We start from the raw sequence: 19,354 nt of genomic DNA, 5'->3' as shown, positions 1-19,354 counted from the left end.
GTGTATTTTAAGTAGCTATCTAAAAGATCTCACTTGTTTTAATAGCGCTGGCCTCTTGATCTTCCCATCTGCCTATCATTAACAGGAAGGCATCAGTTACGAGAATGAATATTTTATCCCATCTATTGGAAAGGCCTATGGCCATGTTTTTCTCCTGTACTGAAGATCCACCTGGGCTCGGTGCACTTAACAGGAGATAAATCCTCGGCCTAAAGATTACCAGGCCTTCAAAGCACTGCCAGTAGAAGGCCTGGGGTGTGTGTGTGTGTGTGTGTGTGTGTGTGTGTGTGTGTGTGTGTTGGCAATTATTACATAGCTGATCCTGATCCATGCATCTACTACTTTGGCTCAAGGTGCTCTCATTTTATCCTGGCCCCTATTTCTAGGAGACATACACAGACCTGGGGCCTAGTACCCTTTCAGTTTTTTATGCCTTAGGATGATATACATAAATTTTGCCTCTCAGCTTCTTGGACCATGAACTACGGATGGTCCAGTGTGGGCTCCACACTCTGTTGCTCTGATATGCCCTGTCCACAGAAGCTTCTGTGTAACCATCCCTTCCTTTTAATTCTGTATCACCACCATCATTGGGTACCACTGTTGATGATTCTGTACTAACAGAAAGAGAAACTACCTGCAGAGCTCATTTGTGGGAGAGCCTCAGAAAGCTAAAGCCTTGCTTTTCTGTCATGCCCAACATGAGGATGAAGAGGCTCTGGGCAATTGAGACATCTTTCCAAGGGAGAGTGATAACTCCCCAACTATGTTAATAATTAAAATTGTCTCTTGTGTCACATGCCTCAGAAAACGTTATCAGTTTTCTTTAAACAACACAGGGCAATTTTATACGTGACTTAAAACTGAGGCTGCTATTTTCAACATAAGGGAATCTGAGTACCAACATCAGGGGTCTAATTCCAGGCCATGAGTGGGGCCTCCCACTTTCCAAGTGGGTATTTTTCACTTCGTTTGTTCAGAACTTATTGTTAGTCTCTCCATGTGTTAAGTATCAATTTAAAACAGTAAAGCTAGCCCTGTGTCACCCAACACACCCTGAATGGTCTCTCCACACACAATTACCACATTGCTGACCCAAATGTACCCTCTGTGTATATCACTTCAGGTGTAAGAGTCTATTTAACTTATTCTTTGAGAAGTGTATCCATGGGCACTTAAGTATCTGCTAGGTACCTAGGAAAGTAACAGTGACCATTGTATAGTCCCTGTCCTCAAGGAGTTTATAGATAATCTCCTAGATGCTTATGTCAACCAGTAGAGGAAACTGAGGCTCAGAGAACAACATGACTTCTCTAAGTCACCCACCCTAGAACCAAGCCTGGGTTAGGGACCAGATTTTCACCACCTCACATAAAAATTTTTAACACTCTACATCACTGTTGTGTACCCAGGTGGTCCCTTAGATGGATCAGATCACTTGTGCAGAGCCAGACCTTAGCCCTCACCGGTAAATGTTTGCTGAGGCAAGTCTTTGCTTAATGTTTAAGTATAAAAGTACAAGGATAATCAAGTATGCGCCCTGTGCTGAGCAAGCTTATAGAGAGCTGTGGTCCTACAGACACACAGACAGCATGTGCTGTCATAGCCCCCATGAATAGAAAAGGCCTGTTTCACACTCTGCATTAGTAGCCTGTGTATAGTTCCATCTCACCCAACCCAAGGAGTTCTTGGTCTGGGCCATATCTTCCATTCTCCCTGCCCAGAAAAGGCACAATACCTGGCATAGAAGAGGTGCCTGGGGACTTTTATTTTATTTTATTTTATTTTATTTTATTTTATTTTTAGTGAAAGGGTAGGTATATCTGAGCAGGGAAACCAAACAATAATCAAAAAACTCTAAGCCAGGTTTGGTAGAGGGAGGTGGGACTGGTGAGAAGATGTCCTGGCTGAGATAAATCTTAAAGGACAAACAAGCAGATTGATATCTCACCCATGGGAGAGCAGAGTAGAAAAGTGTTTTCAATTATGCACAGTTTGGGTTTCTCCGTCGCATGGCTTGTTCTCCATTTGCGGGGATAATTGAGAAGCAGCCGCGGTTCAACTGTGCTAAGTGCCCGTAGTGAGCAGTGAATTACGGGCAACGGAATGCTCCTCATTCTGCTCGGTAAAGAGTGAGCTACTGAAAACAAAAGTGAGGGTTGGTAATTTATCGGCCCTTGTTAACAAGGACTCTGTAGACATTCCAGGAGGATTCCTTCTAAATGGAGCCCAGTTATCAGGACCAAAGAAATGACATTCTTCATTGGATACCTGCAAACTGGGGTTGGGGAAGGGCATCCTCCACTTGGCCATGCTTACTCATAGCTGTTTTCCTGCAAGGATGCACATGGGCCTCTGGGAATGTTGGGCATGATGTTTTATAAAGAAGGATGTGCCTGAAGCAGCCACCTGAACAGGGTAGCGATCAACAGCAAACTGTCTGAACTGTGGCGGGCCTGGCCACCCCAACCCCTGACTGCTGGACCCTTTCCAGGCCTGATCGTCCTCCTCCCCATCACAGAGAGGGATGGCTATAGTTCTGAATGACTTATCCTGGTCATTATATCGCTATTTATGGAAAACGAAATGTTTGCCACCTTGCCAGATCCTGGGACTTGCCTGGTGCCATGTTAACTAGTAATATGAAGACTAAAAGTCTTACTTTGATAGCCAGAATGATATGGATTTGAACACCACCAGATCTGAAGTTTGAAGTAAAGTCTACAACATCTTTGAGGCTCACTTTCTATGGTTTGAAGGTAGGGTTGACTTCAGGAGTTTAAGTTAAATGAGGGTAAAATTAGAATTCAACGTATCAGTTCAGGTTCTTACTCTCAGGGATAGAATAGCTGGCTGGTCCATGCTTGGCAAGCATTTCTTTTTTTCAGTGTCCCCCACACTGCTGTATGGAAGATTTACCCAGCGGGTATTCATAGCAGGCCTTCTGGTTGTGACATACTCTATCTGCTCCTGAGGAGCAACCAGTCTGCTGGAAAGACAGTCAGTCCCACTGTCAGGACATTATAAATCCACTCCTGCTTGGTCTCTGCAGAGAAGAGCAAAGCCGTGGCAGTCTGGGGGAGGAGAAGTTAATGAGTGCTTCCAATCTGGAATGTTTCAGTACGGAGCCCTTGATTGACACATTAGAGAAGTATTCAACACTATTAATATCACAAAATGTGTTCATATACATATGTATATGATTATGTGTGACAAAGGAAATCATCATCCTACCATATTGCAGAATTGTGGGGCTCCATAGTTCTTGCTTATCTGATATCCAGTTTCTCATTTTGCTTCTTAGCATAACCTGAGTGAGATACATTGTGGGTCAGGCCTATTGAGAGCCGCAAATCCAGAGGGGCTTGATGACTTGCTCAGGGTGTTGCAGGAAGCAAGTAGCCCCAGGAGGCCAGATGTATAAGCAGGGCAAGGGAGCAAGGAAACATCTGGAGGGGTGTCAGCTTAATCAGGAACTTCTGGATCCTGGTGTCTTACTTTCCCTGTCATATGGACCCTTTCTTTGATTGGCAGGTGGCTTGTTTGGGACCCCAGTAGAAAGCTGACAGGTACTATGGACTTATTTTTTGAATAGTACATTAGTCTTAGCACAGAGACATATATGCTCAACTGTGAACTGTAGTTACATCGGGGAAAATCATAACATCTGAACCTCCTGTACAACTAATCAAATGAAATTGGATTTTTTTGTTGTTTTGTTCTTTAATTTCCATGTGATGCTTGAGGTCTCCATAGCTATTCTTTGATTCTAAGAAAGCCGCAAAAGCAGACATTTATTATAAGATGGTTATCCCTGTCCTCATAGAATTTTCTCAAGGGAAGGAGCTTGGCTTGAGGCCTTCACAGGTAACAACACCCCACAGGGATGGGTGCTGGATCTGTTTTAGGAGCCATCTCACAGACAGTCAAACTTATAGAGACGTCTGACTGCTTTGAAAGTGAAACACTAAGCCAGATGGTGGTGGCACATACCTTTAATCCCACCACTTGGGAGGCAGAGGCAATGGAATCTATGAGTTTGAGGCCAGCCTGCTCTACAAAGCAAGGTCCAGGACATCTAGGGCTATATAGGGAAAAAGACCGATAGCAGAACCCCAGTGTTTTGACTGTTGAATTTGATTTCTCTCTAGGTTCCCACCAGCCAAAAGAAGGAAGGTGTTTATGATGTGCCAAAAAGTCAACCTGTAAGTGTAAGTACATGTTCCTCGTCGACCAGATTCACACAGTGGCTGCACCTGGTGGGGGCCTCTTCTTCTAGAATTAGTCTCACATATGGCTTCTCATGGATACAGGGACAGAAACTTGAGGGAAGAATGGTACAGATGAGCAGGGGGCCAATCCGGACAAAGGTCTGTTTCTCTTGTTCCTGTGAGTGGAAAGGGGTGGGTTTGGATAATACAAACAGCTCTGCCTGAGGGGCTCAAGGTTCCAGGTGTTCCAGCATAAAGGTCTCCAACTGCAGCTTTATAGTACATGGTCAAGTATACGGTGCTGTTGGTTCTTTCTACCCATCCAATCTGAAAATGGTTGAGATGTTTCAAAGGAACAAGAAAAGGGCTGGTCCAGGCCTTTGAGGTATATAAGGATTCATACCATTAGTAGAGACTTACAGAAAAGGTTCTGTAGAGCAGGCTTGCAGAGAAACTAGCAAGTAGATGGAGTCATGGTAAGAACAATGCCCAGTGTATCTGGACCTCATCTGCTGGAGGGACTCCTAGGAATCTGAGTCAGAAAGGAAAACCGAGCTCTACCCTGGCACTGAAGACAATCTCGTATTCCTACTGTCAGCAGCACTGAGGATTGGCCTGCTCTTTGGGTGTCGATTGGTCCAGCCCCCCATTACAGTTTCTTTCAGTTCAGTTTGTGTCGGGATTGACTCACTTGCCCCTGACAGGTTTAGATATGCGAGGAAACACGCTCTATTTGCTGCCCTAGTTTTTCTGATTTTATTAGCCATTCTGGTCACACCCTCTCCATGCTTAATAGCTCCAAGGGGAAAAAAACTTAAGCCTCTTAGCCTGGCAGACAGGCAGCCTAAAGGGCTCTATTGGCTCATAAGTCTCTTACCCCTCTTCTGGCCCAGCTCTCCAGACCCTGCCTTCTTCCTGCTCTGTCTGCTACCTGATATTCCTTCATCCAGTTGTCAGGGTGACTTGGGGTTTCTGCTTTGATCACCCCTATCTTTGTGGCCCTGTAACACTTATTACCCTATGAATAGTATGTCTTCCCTAACGCCTCCGTGAGTCTCCTGAGGTTCCTGTATTTCCAAAAGTGAACCCTGATAGCTGGATGCCACGCTGAAAGCAAGCTCAGAAATATTTAATGAAAGACAGTTGACTCTATCCTAATGAAGGGATCTACGAGAATTCCTGGTTCTTCTTCTTAAAGGGATTCCCTATTTATTAGCACCCTAAAAAGTTGTTACCTAAAGATACAAGAAGGTTTGCTTGGGAGACACATGGATGCATGAATGGATTGCATTGGCTGCTCGACTGCTATTTCCTAAGACCTAGACTTACCCGGTGTGGCAACAAATTTCTACTTTTTCAAAGGCCTAAGAGAAGCAGGAGGCAGGAGGCTCAGGCTGTAGCTTACAGACATAAACAGACACTTAGCTACTGCTCCTGCTCACCCCACAAGCTGAACTACAGCGGCTGTAATCTCACTGGCTTCATTACTACTGTTGCCAGGTTGCCTGAGTCCTTTTCTCTATTTAGTCTTTAGTCTTCTTGTGTTTGTAATGACAACAGAAAAGCCATGACAATTGGATTCTCAGAGTTTATGATCAAGCGCTCAGTATACAGTATCTATGGATAGAACTGAGTACATTTGATTTAACTTACTTGTGAGTCTATCGAGGATGGGGTTGATGCCCTACCCGTGACCTGACTACTGGAGAACATCAGCACAGAGCAGCTGCACACACTTGCTGTGTGTGAGAGCGAGTGAACGAACAAAACTGAAAATGAATGACTGTGTAAAGAGTGAATGTCTCTGGATCCAAAGCTTATGTCTTAAGTTCTGTTTCCTCCTAGAGCAGGATCTGAGATGCAGACAGTGTTGGCTGTTGTAGCAGCCCCTTGCCCAGCTGCACCCCCATTTCGCCTTCAGCAGCTTGTGCCCTGTTCTGCCTCCAACCTTCATAAACATGTGTGGGTTTTTTTTTTTTTTCTTCATAGCTTGGAACACCAAGCTGACAGATGGCCTTCCGAACACACACATGGAAACGCACGCTCGCATGCACACACACACACACACACATACACACCTGCATCTCTCTTTCACATCAGCAGCTCTGCAGCCGTCAAAGCCAAAACATTTTGCTGACTTAGCAAAGTTATTTTGGGGTATTGTTTTGTGTTCTACTGCCTAAGGGTGGGCCCAGAGTGGCAGTCCCATGGAAACTGTTTAGAGTCATTACAGTGTCTAACGTGTTCTGAAGAGAGACCAGTACATAATAAAATAGTGAGGACATGGCCTGACAGAATTAAGAATCTGCATAGGCTTTCTACCCAGAACCCCTTGGAGCCATTTAAATGTCACAAAGAAGGCTAGAGAAAGAATGGGGGTCCATCGATCTTACTACATACTCATCTGAAGACCACTATAATTCTTGCATTTTAAGAGTGAATCAATATATCTCTTCTCTATTTTTAGAACATCTAGAATTAAAAAACAGCAATTGCACAGTTTAATTTTAAACCTCATTTAGCTGCAATCTTTTCTTCAAAAAAGTAGAAGTTTATACAGTAATATAAGATAACATAATATAAGCTATGAAAAAGGTAAAAGGAGACATGCAAACCTTGTATTCCACCCAGTCAGTTGCCTGCTCAGCCCATGGTGCTCTTGAGGCTTACCTGTCTCCTCAACAGAACAAAGACAGACAGCATACATTTTCAAGCTGGTGTTCGTAGAAGCATTAGCCAATGAGCTGTTCATCAGTGATTCCAAAAAATCAAACTGTTAACGTTTTCAGGTGTTTAATACATTTAAAAATATACTGTGAATGTTAATGTGTGTTTATGCATGAATATGCAATAGGAATATATTTTGAGTTGTGAATATATATTACATAAATTGAGAATTTCACAATCTTCTTTGACCGGAATACTCTTTTTAATGTAACCTCAAATACATCTCAAATGGAGACTCGTTCCATTAAAGACTTACTGGGCAAGAGGTATGGAAGACAGCAGGCACACACGTGGTACTAATACAAAACAATCTACTCCCAAAACTCAGGTGTAAGAGACTACTTACAGGTCTGTGAGCTAGCCATGTGGTTCTTCCTCCTCCTGCCTTTCCCAGGGTTCCTTGATTTATGTGTCTCAGATTACTTGTATGTCAAGAGGCAGCCCATCCGTGCTGAGCTAGCTCAGCACAGATTGGGGGTTAGTTAGCTGTGGTCCAGGATGGCCTTAGGAAAGGCAAAAGCATTCTCTTCCATGTAGTGTCTGTCTCCTCTTCCAACAGGTCAGAGTCACATCGACGTGACAAGGGTTCCAGAATGTGAGTGGAGACACCCAGGCCCTCTGAGGCTAAGGCATTTCTCAACCAAAGTCATTCAGGTCTACACTAGATTGACATTTAGAAAATAGGCTATACACTTTGGTAGATATTGTAGGTTTAATGCAAAGGCTAATAAATACATGAAAAGTGTATGGGAGGGAGGGTCTCTCATGTAATCCATTTATTACAGTTGGCATGTGAAATCGCTACTGAATTATAATAATAATAAAGTTGAAAAATATTTGCTTCCTCAATACTGCTTTCTTTTCATGTCACCTTGCCTATATTTTGCTATTATCTAGGGTGACTTTTGATTGTTCACTCTGTAGAATGCCCCATTGGGTACCCTAGCCTCCCAACCCAAAGCCCTCAGCCGTTGAACATCTGGACCTGGAGACACCCTAGGTGATCAGATTCTCGGGTGCCCTCCTTTCTCTCACCACAAACCTCCATCTTCCCCTCAGACCTCACTACTCACACTACAAACATTCTTGCTTCAACAGTCAAGGTTCAGTTAAAATATTCTCTGCAACTGTCCTGGAATCCCTAAGACACTGTTGTTTTGCGTTTACTTGCATAGAACTTGTAATGATGTTTTTATCATTGTCCAAGAGCATGGCCTTTGTGATCTGGGGCACTTGGATTGGAGTTCGACTTCACTGTTCATTCCTGAGCTTTTTGACTTTGGCTGCTGAATTAGCTCCTCTAAGTCTCGATTTGTTCTTCTGAAGATGGAGCTTCATGCTGGTGCCTGTCTTAGTGGGTTGTCAGAGGATGGTGTGAGCTAGTCTCTATCGGCACTGAGTTCAGTGAGGATTCAGAAGTTGTGAGCTGTCATTCCATTGCTTTTACCTAATTATCTGTGAACTGCCAGGGGCCAGGAATCACATCCTGTCTTTTGAAGGAACACGTTCTGGGATTTCTGGTCTCCTTGAGATATGGATGGTAAACCCTCTTCCCATAAAAACACACATGCATTCCAGTCAAGTTCTGTTGGTCTTGGAGGTGACCTGAACCCTCCTCCACTGTCCCAGAACCCCAGAGAGCAGCTCAGCACCACATGTGTCAGTAGCAGTGGCCTTGACACCAGAAACATCAAATGGATCAGAGATGCCAGAGTTTGGGGATTATTAGGATTTATTGTTTCTCAATACTCACCCCCCTGCCCCACCTTGCTTAAGACCCAACTGCTTAAGAAAGCTTGCTGCATGCTTTTCTCTCCTTCCTCCTGTTCATTTACCTATCGGATCGCCTGCCTCTGTCTCCACCTGATTCATAACTCAGCCCAGTCTTTTTTTACCCTGATTTCTATAGCATTTGGTACCTTGGCGTGCTTACTTTACCATGAGTCTGGGCTGTCCTTCTAGCAGATTTTTTTCTTAGGGTCATCCTGCGAGTGCGCGCGCACGCGCGCGCACACACACACACACACACACACACACACACACACACATCCTTCCCGCACCATTTCCTGGGAACTCTAGACCAAAATAATCCTTATTCTCACCCTCACCTAAAAGTATACATTTTATCTCCTTTCCTGGTCTTGACAGTAGGAAGCTTTGCACAGGGGGATAATCTCTTCTGTAATCTTAAATTCACAAGTATACTTTTATGGAAAGGTCTTGCAACACCAAGGGCATATATGCTTGGCGATGGGAAGTTAGCTGTAGAGAGACAGGAAGATTTTAGGATGGAAATTATAACTTGAGCAAAGCTCTGTAGATGAGCAGGATTAGAACAAACCCCAGGCGCAATGCCAGCCCCTTGGAGACTGATTAGATTGCAGAGTGTTTTGATGCCCAGGTCCATATTGACTTTACCGAGCAGCACTCTGGGCTGATGAACTTATCATCAACTCCAGTGTCTGAGAGAGGAAATACAGATATTCCTTGTATCTGCCAGCTCATAATGCTGGACATGCTTTCAGCTAAATATCCTGGCCTTTGGGGTGACTCTCAGGAATGCACAGTCCTGAGTGGAGACTAAGGGTGGCATTACTGCATTTATTATTGAGAGCTTTATGCACTGTATTAGCCTTTGAGAGTGATTTAGTCCCAGTGTGGGGCTACTAGGGAGAGAGATGTACTCAGGTGCCTGAGTACCTGTTTGAGACACTGTGACACCAAGGAGGGTGAGACTTTCCCTCTACACTCGGCTGTTTCAACAACACAGACCCAAACCTTCGTGTCATCTTAAGAAAAGCACATGAGAAACAGTGCTTTTCTTCTTCCTGGTCCTTATTCCCCTTTGTAACATTTTTATGCCTTAAAAAAAAATCTTTTATGCTGAACCTTGTAATTGCCCCTCACTTAAAACTCTTATATAGTACGTAGTGTTAGGCATTAAAGGCTTTTCGATTATCAGTAATAATTGTGAATTCTTTCAGAATCTGCTCTCACTTCCCAGCCTTCAAAAATCAGCCTCACTGAGATTCTTAAGAGTCTTGGCATGATGGCAAATAAGAAGATGGTCAAATTGATACCTTAGATTGGGCATTAATTGCCTTGAAATGAAACATGGATTTAGAACCAAAGGAACAATTAGATGCCTCCCCAAAATTCTTCCTTACTTTCATTAAGATCTTTCTCAGTTTCTTCACATTCCTGAAGCAATTTCTCCCCCTCTGTATAATGAAAGCACTGACCATCATCTTCTGACACCTCACCCCTGGGAGGGTCAGTGCATGTGAAATCACTGTCTGCAAATAGAATAGAGCTGCTTGCAAGAGACCCTAGTAAAGTAAGTACCAAGAAGGGTGCAGTTAGCAGTAGCCAGGGTCTGGACTGGGTATTTTCCACATTCTTGCCTTCTTATTTAAGAATAAAATAAAGGTATATGTAGATTACCAAGTGGCAAGGAAATTGTATTCAGATGTAGCAACATCACAGATTAAAGAAGAATTCACTGTTACAATAGACAGTGGATCATATGAGTGCCAAGACACAGGGTCCCTGATTTCTGTGGAAGGCCTTCTTTTATGAGGTACAAAAAAAAAAAAAAGAAAGAAAGAAAGAAAAAAAGAAAGAAAGAAAGAAAGAAAGAAAGAAAGAAAGAAAGAAAGAAAAAAGAAGAGAAAAAAAAGAATTTGGTTACTAAGAAGTGAGGTTTAGGGGTGATCTATTTTGATTAAGTTATATAACTGTTCCTCTACAGGCCATGCCCTTTCCCATGATGCATATGATTTTAATTACATGCACAGTACACAGACATAAGGTAAATAGGAGTCTTTTTTACCAAAAATTCACCTTGAGAACACAGTTTACCTTATGTACACACACACACACACACACACACACACACACACACACACACTATCAGTTTAGCCCAGATCTGCTGCTTTCCTGACTTCTATACCAAGACACAACCTGAGTAAGTTTGAGTAAGGATCTCAGTTTGGTGATCGTTAAGGCAAGGAGACTTATTCTGTTGTTCAGAGAGAGGTTTGTGGGAAGCCTGATGCAGGGGACGGAGGGCCTAGGTGTCTGACAGGCTGCAGTGTTTGGAGTGAGGTGCGTGTGTAGTATGTGCACGTAAGAGTCTCAGGCTGCTAAGTGCATTATTACAGGAGGCGTGTGTGTATAGCTCAGACCAGATAGAGTCCCAGGTTGCTAAGCTACTCCTGATGCTCGCTGCCTCAAGTGATCTTTATTGCCTCTATTTTATGACTAAGAGATGAGACAGCAGTGACATGACAAGAGCCAGTAAATGTGGGCTCAAGACAAGGACCTTTTAGACCATCAGAGCTGATGCCCACAGGTTGAGGCAGCTTCACTGAGTGGACAGCCCACTTCTCGTAAGATATTGGAGCAACATAGATGGTTCCTCATTGTGAAGGAAACTGCCCTAGTGTGGTTCAAAATTACTCACCTATTCATGTTCCATTAGGTCCCATGTCCATCTAAAGTGGGCAGTGTTTATTCTTTAAGCTTCTCCTAATGTCTCTGCTGCCAAATCAGACATAATTGAGGCTCATTCTTGCTTTCTTTCTCTCCCTGACTCACAGGGGCACACTCTGAGGCACACAGCAATGAATGATGGGTTTGTCCTGTGAAGTTAGTGCTTTAGATGTGAAGCAGTTTATCGGGTGCTAATCAAGTCAACTCCTTGAGCAAGCTTCCGCCAAGGAACAGCTATCTAGAAATTACATTCCTTCCTAGCTTCCTTCAAGAAAGCCTGAGATTAGGGCGGTAGATCTGAGTGCCCTGAAAAAGGAGCCACACTGGAAGTGATAAACATCCCAGGAATGGGATTTGACGTTCAACCTGCAATTCAGTTCCTTCCTTGGTTTTATAGTGCCAGGCACTAACCATATGTACTAGGAATTTAAGGCTAATTTAGCTGTGAAAAAAAGTAGCTAGAATTTACAGAGCATCTGTTATATACTGTGGGCAGCCTGGGCTCTGGATTTCATTTATTGTCCTCCATTATCATGAGCCTAGGAGGTGAGTGCTGTTACCACATGCAGAAAACCGGATGTGTGGGCTCCATCACCCACACTCACAGAACTGGTAAATGACAGAGCCAAGAATCAAACCCTAGTTTGTGTGACTTGGGCAGCCACACAATTTTCAATGAAACATGATGTGTTTTTATCAGTTTTATTATTTTTCTAGATGAGACCATTAAGGCAGGGAGACTTATTCCATTGTTCAGAGAGGGGGATATGGGGAGCTTGATGCAGGGGTTGGAGGGCCTAGGTGTCTAACAGGCTGCTAAACTGCAGTGTTTGGAGTGAGGTGCGTGCATAATATGTGCAGGTTAGGGTCTCGGGCTGCTAAGTGCATTATGTAGTCCAATGAGAACCACCTGAGTCCAAGGAAGGCCTTGAACTCCAGATCTTGATGCTTCTACTTTTGAAGTGTGGGGAAAGGGGTTCTCTGTGCTACCACCCAGTTTATAAAGTGTTGGTGATCAAACCAAGGCTTCCAACATGTTAGGCCCACTCTGCCCACTGGGCTGCTCCTCTACTCTCTGGATCCTCCCTTTTACCCTGCTGTGAATCAGTACCTGGGTCTCACATCTGTCTCCTCACATCCTTTGTTTCTAGTATGTTTATAAATATTAATCTTGCCTCCTGAGGCCTAACACTCCTGGCTGGCTTCAACCACCTCTCTCCTCATTTAGACAGAGCTTCAGATGAGGAGATCATGTTACCTTTACTCCTGTAACTTCACTCTGCCAAGCAGACTACTGCAGTCTGCTGATGTTAAAGAGACATCTGTTAGATGCCAAGGAACAAATCCTACTGGAGGAAGCCTCACTTCTGAGAACCAGGAAAATTCTCACTTTGCCACAGTTGCCTCTTCTACTCCGCACGCTGTACATGTCTGTAGGAGGCCCCTGTGCCCCAACAGCCAGCATATGTGTGATTCTCCCTGTTCAAAGTTTTAATTCAGCTTCTCAGCTACAAATGTAGGAAGAGTCAATCCATTAAAGTGAAGAATTGCAAGAATTCTCTTGACAACTATTCACTGTTTCCCCCCTGCAACTCCCATCTTTTATGGCAAATAAATTTTCATTCACACAGTTCGCCAGTTGGTTTTTCCTTTAGTTGGAAATCTGGATCAAGATGTTGCATAATTGGATTAAATCTATTCTGAACATTTGTCAGTTTCACTTCCTCATTAAGCACCACATTGTACAGAAATTATAATTATTGCAAGGCAGTTAACAGAGATGTCACACAAGAGGAGGAACCGAAGGAGGGAAGGGAAGCTGAACCCGTGCATTTACAGATGTGAAGGGGAAGGTGGTCCCTTCAGATGTTCCTTCAGTGGACATAATTTTTGAATCCATGCATTTACAGATGTGAAGGGGAAGGTGGCCCCTTCAGATGTTCCTTCGGTGGACATAATTTTTGAATCCATGAGTTTAAAAGGGGGTAAAGTGGCTCATTCCAATGTTCCTTAGGTGGACTTCCTTTTAGAATTGCTTACGAAAAGTTATCCTGAAGCAGAATCTTGAATCCCCATGGATTGAAAGGAGACTTCGGATGTAAACTCACCCAAAAATCCAAATTCTTGCCAAACAGTTGTGATAGACATGGGAGAAAATCTCCATTGGTCTTGTACTTGTAATACCCCACTGATAGACACCTTTCTTACTTTTACTCCCAGAGCCTAGAACTCTTAACAGATTATGAGACCTCTTTAATAATCTCTCCCCCACCCCCCCTCCCACCCTCTCTCCCTCCTTCTCTGGCATTTTCAAGACAGAGTTTCTCTGTGAAGCCCTGGTAGTCCTGGAACTAGTTCCATAGACCAGGCTGGCCTTGAACTCACTGAGACCCTCCTGCCTCTGCCTCCGAAGTTCCGGGATTAAAGGCATGTACCATGACCGCTCGGATTAATGCACTCTCTTACAATCTCATTCATTCATTCATTTAGTGAGCAAATATTTAGTGTGGCCCCCCCTACCTTTGAGACAATATTTTGTTTTCTGTCAGTATAAAGCTGGAAAAGATAGGTCAATGAAGAAGCTTGACAGTTAGCAAAGGCCAGGCATAGAAAATAATGATTAATACAAATAACCAAGGCCACAAGAAACAATGTACAAGAAGCTGCAGGAGTCTGGTAGAAGGCAGAAAGCTTTGCCTGGGGAAGTTGAATGAAGGCCTCAGCCAGGACATGCACTTGCAGTGGAGTCTTGTAGACCAGAGGAGTTTGTCATTGGAGAAATAGAAATAGATTTAAGAAAGAGAGAACTGAGTATTCTAGAGTGTTAAAATGGGAGAAGAAAAGTCTGGCATATCTCAGAAACTGATGGGTCACCTCAAATGGCCAGGCCACAGAGTGTTTCCATTGAAGCAAAGAACAGGGACACTAGAGGAAGCTTGCCCTAGCAAGCAAAGGTCCTGACTAAGCTGGGGAATTGGGATGTATCAGGAGGATTCTAGTGCTTTCTGGTTTGGTTTGGCCCATGTTTTTCTGTGCCTGTCTGGTGGCCTGCAGCAGGTGGCTTAGCAGGTGGGGAGACAATTAAAGTGCTAATACAATCATCTAGGTGCAACCATCAAGAGACTCAGGGAAACATGCCAGGTAGCTTAGTAGAGAGAATTTATTGTGAGTTGCAAGTTACTAGAGGAGCAGAAAAGCCTAGCCTACTAAGGCAATTGGATAGCCCAGATTAGTAATAGTTAGAAAGGGCCAAGGAAAGGAAGAAGTAGACTTAGCAGAACCTGGGACCTGAGGCTGCCCATAGAGAGAGAGAGAGGAGCTGTCTGCGGAGGCTAACAGCAGGCTGGAGACTCAGCCACTCACAGTCACTGTGGCAGACACCTGGGCAGTGTGCAGTCTCCACCTGCTGTCTCCTACTGATCAACATAGGTGGAAACTCATTGTCAAGGGACTGAGCAGAGATGTCTGTATAGAATCACACACACACACACAGAGAGAGACAGAGAGACAGAGAGAGACAGAGAGAGAGATAGAGGAGAGAGAGAGACAGACAGAGAGAGACAGAGAGAGAGAGAGAGAGACAGAGAGGAGAGAGACAGAGGAGAGAGAGAGACAGACAGACAGACAGACAGAGAGAGACAGAGAGACAGAGGAGAGAGAGACAGACAGACAGACAGACAGAGGAGAGAGACAGAGGGAGAGAGACGGAGGAGGAGGAGAGAGAGAGACGGAGGAGGAGGAGAGAGAGAGAGAGAGAGAGAGACAGAGGAGAGAGAGAGACAGAGAGAGAGAGAGAGAGAGAGAGAGAGAGAGAGAGAGAGAGAGAGAGAGAGAGAGTTTCCCCTACAATATAAGGTAGAGAAAGGGCAAGACTGATTCTTAGGGCAGAGTGGTCAAGGCAAGTGACTACCTCTGTGAAGTCCATGTAGAAGTAAGACTGGAGAGGAAAGAGCTAAGTTGGTCAGATGGGGTAGTGAGTAGATCTGGAAAACCATCCAGAGCTGTGCTACACTTGAGACACTGAGCTTTGGGAACTGGAGTAACGCAAGTAAAGGACCAGGGGCCCTCCCCTTCCTGTTGAGATTTGTCACTTCTGAACACCCAGATCTGTGTCTCTAAATCTGTGCTCATTCATGCATATGTCATACCAACAGCTGTCTTCATATTGTAGCCAAAGAGAGCAGAAATCCTTTGCATCTTTCTCAGTGACTTTTCCATTTGGGTTGTATAAAGTTATCCATTTGAGTGAAGTCTAGCTTTTTCTCTCAAGGTAGAAAACCTGGGTTGAGTTAGTGGAGAGTGGAGTCCAGCAGGGTTTTAGGCAGCCCACTTGTTTAGTCCCACCTGAAACTCATCTTCAATGGATGGCAGTGTTCTTGAAAGGAGTGAGTGTCACCTGTGTATCTGCCTGGTATCATGTTTTCAGGTTGTGCATTGGAGAATCATATCTGAATAAAACAATGGCTACTCCATTCCTCTGGTAAAATGCCTGACCCTGGATCCCAAGGGGGTGCTCCTCAGACTCTTTGTAAAACCCAGAAGCCTTTATCGATATGAAACATGCTGGGCAGGATACTATCGAAGCAGACCAAAGGGGAGAGATGGCTGAGGCCAAGTTGGACCTTCAAGACTTCCTCAGTAGGAGTACACTGTCGGAAAGATATGCTCTAAAGCATAGAAAATTCTAGAAGGGAAGAGATGGAGGGAGAAAAGTCTGGAAGCCATTGTCCAGAGGGGTCCTGCTCAATGATTCTGTAGATGGAAATGCAAAGGCAGAAGCAGAGGTCCTTTGCAGTATTTCCTATCTTGAACTTGGATTTTTTATAAGTTGGGAGGCAGTGACAACAGAGAGACCAGGAGATTGGGAGTAGATCAGGACCTTCTATTTCTTAGGTGTACAAGTCTCAGCAAATTCCTGGATTTTCTAGTGACCGGTTGACACAGCACACAGAGCCACTTCCTTGTGTTATTGTGGGGATGGAATGAGAGAAGACGTTCCATTACTGTAGCATTGTGTCACAAACTAGATAGAACTGGCAGAGGATAGAGGAATGCAGTTGAGTGTGAGCTTTGCAGCCCAGCGAGCTGGGCTTCAGTTTGGTTCCCTCACTTACCAGCTGTGCCAACTGTGACTTCCCTTTGCCTCAGTGTGTCCACCTGTGAAGCATGGATAATGGCTGTGCCACCTGCCTCACAGAGTTTTTTTGAGTTTTAAATGAATAATTCATATTAGACATTTATAGTCGTGCCTGGTGCATAGTAAGTGCTCAGTAAACAGTGGTCATAATTATTATTGTGAGCCATTATGTAAACTCTAACACAGGCTTTAAGATGTGAGCATGAGTGACTCCTGCCTCAGTTGCTAGGGTGTTTGTAATCTGCTAGAATGGGTGTGGAGAGCGCTGGGCTATGGCATCCCTGATGGTGTTGAACCTGCTGTAGTGCCAAAGATGACTCTTGGGGTTGTGTGGCATCCACTTGAGCTGCCAGAGCAAAGCACCAGAGGCAGGGTGGTGGCCTACACAATAGAAGCAACTGTATTTACAACCTGGGTAGGCTGCAGAGTCCCAGATCAAGATGTAAACTGTCCCTGCATTGTAGATTGCATCCTACCATGGCCTGTGCTTACGGGCTAGGGAAGAGGAGGCAGGGAGAGAGGGAGAAGGAGAGAAAGCCATATTGAAAGCTAGGATTTTAGCCCATTAGTCAGGGGAGGAGGAGACATAATCAGTCCTTCATGGCAAGCACATTAGTTAGAGTTGTTGTTGTTGCTGCTGCTGCTGTTGTTGTGATAAAACTTCATGATCAAAAGTGACTTATGGAAGAGTTTATTTTGCTTGCAGAAGCATAAGAGTCTGCCGTGGCATAGAGGCATAGCATCAAGTAACAGGCAGCCAGGAGCAGGAAACTGAGACATCACAGGTCTTCTAAAAGCAGAAGGCAGAGAGAGCAAACTGGAAATAGGGTGGGGTTGTGTCAGCTCAAAAGCCTGGCATCAGTGTTCCACGTCCCCCAGCAAAGATGTACTCCTAAACTTACTTCCAACTAGGGACCAGTTTCTCAAATACCAGACAGAGTCCTTGGAAGCCAGTTTTCAAGCCACCACAGCAGGGATGACAAACAAGTATCAATAACAAATATTGAACACCCCACTGTGCTAGACACCATGCATTGTTATCTCAAAATTGTCCCAAAGTACTATAACAGTGGGTGTCCTCCAGACCCAGCGTGATGCTGAGGAACACGGGCATTAAATCTGCTGAGTACAGCCAGAGGAAGCAGAGCTAAGTTGTCTCTCTCATCCACCTCTTTAACCCTAAAGCTAGAGTGACCTAGTTTATCCTCCAAACTGGTCCACTTCCAAACTGAACGGGGAGAAGGGTCGCTATCAACAATCATGTCAAGACAACAGGCATAAACAAGGTCTGGCTTGAACAAACCAGGGGCTGGGGCTGCCCTACCTCAAACTGGTTTGTTTTCCTGCTGGACCACATGGCCTCTAAAACAAAAATGCTTGAGACCCAAAAGCTAGAGCAGGCTCCTGGCCATCTTGCTCCTGCTGCTTTTTTGTGGGTGGCACTTCCTGTGCAGAAGGAAGGACTGTAACTCTTTTATGCGCAGGTGTCCTGTGTGCCTGCTCCTTCTGTGGCATTCATCAAGTGACTAGAAGATCTGTGTGTGGGGTATCTGTTAACTGCTGCTGCCGCCACTGTGAATCCGTCATTATTCCTCTAATACAGATCATTAACATTCCCAGAATCTTAACTACAGCATCTTAACGAGCAAAGCCGTAATATACAGCTTCCCCATAAATATCCATCGGTGCTGACGCTCCTTCTCTCTCCATACAGTAATTCCGCCGCTCTGGATAAATCATCCCATGTGCTTCTTTCTTTCCCCCTAACTGCCGTTATTAGTGGTTACAGAAGAGTAATGAACAAACTCTCTTCAGAGAAGAAAGAACAAGAGCTAAATGAAGGATCGTGAGGCCGAGAATATATATGTCAGGGGCAGGCCCTACTGGAGAAAACAGAGCTTATCTTCTGTAGCAGCTTGGAAAGGAAACAAGAAGCCAGCATTTGCTGGAGTTCTTGCCGGGGTCAGGGCTGTGCTCGGCTCTCCACAGTTCCCTCCTTCTGTGATTCCAAAGACTGCATGGCAGGTCTATGCTGTGTGACTGTTTAGACTTCCTTCCCTGCCTCCATAGATATGATAAACCATGTGTGTTTCTATGAGGCCTCCAAAGCCCCCACACAGGACTTTAATCCTCCATGGGTTTATGCAGTTTAATTAACATTGTAGCTATTGTAGCTATGGTGTACATAAAAAAGACTGAGTCCAAGATGCCAACAGTAGAGGGCAACAGTCTGTCTCTAGGTCTCCTATGACAGACATCCACTTATGACACTTACGTTATCCAATTCTGCCTGTACTCCTGTCAGCTTCCCATCATTTTCTTTCCTGTGAGTTAGCATTGTCGCCATCCTTATCTCTAGGGCAGCCCTCGTTCCTACCTTGCACACTGTCAGCCCACAGTTTGGGGTCTCTCCCCACTTTTCCTGTGCTATCCAGTCTCTCTGGCTTGTTCCTTTGGCTGCTTCCATGTTGTTCTTTGAACCTTCACCAGGGGTCCTGGCCCTCTTCCTTGAGCATCTCTGGGGAACTGACATATCAGTTGCATATCTTGCATATCAGCTGACCATACCTTCCAAATAGGGCCAGGTTGTCCTGTGCTAGGGCAGGCTCCTAAATGGTCCTCATGCTTGTTTCTTCGAGACTCTTGCCAAATACCTTGGTCTTATGACATAGGTCACTATCTACCTTGTGCTATCCACACTATAGCCTGAATCTTAGGAGTGCATATTACAAAGCTATCCTACGTTGGTAAAACTATGTACTCTGCTGTTTTCAGTTGTGCGACC

General features: G+C 44.5%; 1 protein-coding gene across 4 annotated transcripts in view; it reads left to right on the top strand.

The window, feature by feature from the left end:
* The window catches only part of Dab1 (DAB adaptor protein 1), a 1,102,742-nt gene that overhangs the window by 1,028,716 nt on the left and 54,672 nt on the right, over positions 1–19,354 (top strand). For all 4 annotated transcript variants that reach the window (XM_076934558.1, XM_076934561.1, XM_076934560.1 and 1 more), the window contains one exon: positions 4,152–4,211. In XM_076934558.1, coding sequence (XP_076790673.1) covers positions 4,152–4,211 — 60 coding nt within the window. The remainder of the gene's footprint in view (positions 1–4,151; positions 4,212–19,354) is intronic.

This window comes from Arvicanthis niloticus, chromosome 5 (assembly GCF_011762505.2).
Source record: "Arvicanthis niloticus isolate mArvNil1 chromosome 5, mArvNil1.pat.X, whole genome shotgun sequence".
Classification (NCBI taxonomy): Eukaryota; Metazoa; Chordata; class Mammalia; order Rodentia; family Muridae; genus Arvicanthis; species Arvicanthis niloticus.
The sequence above is the reverse complement of the archived record's forward strand: the minus strand, read 5'-3'. Positions and strand labels throughout refer to the sequence as shown.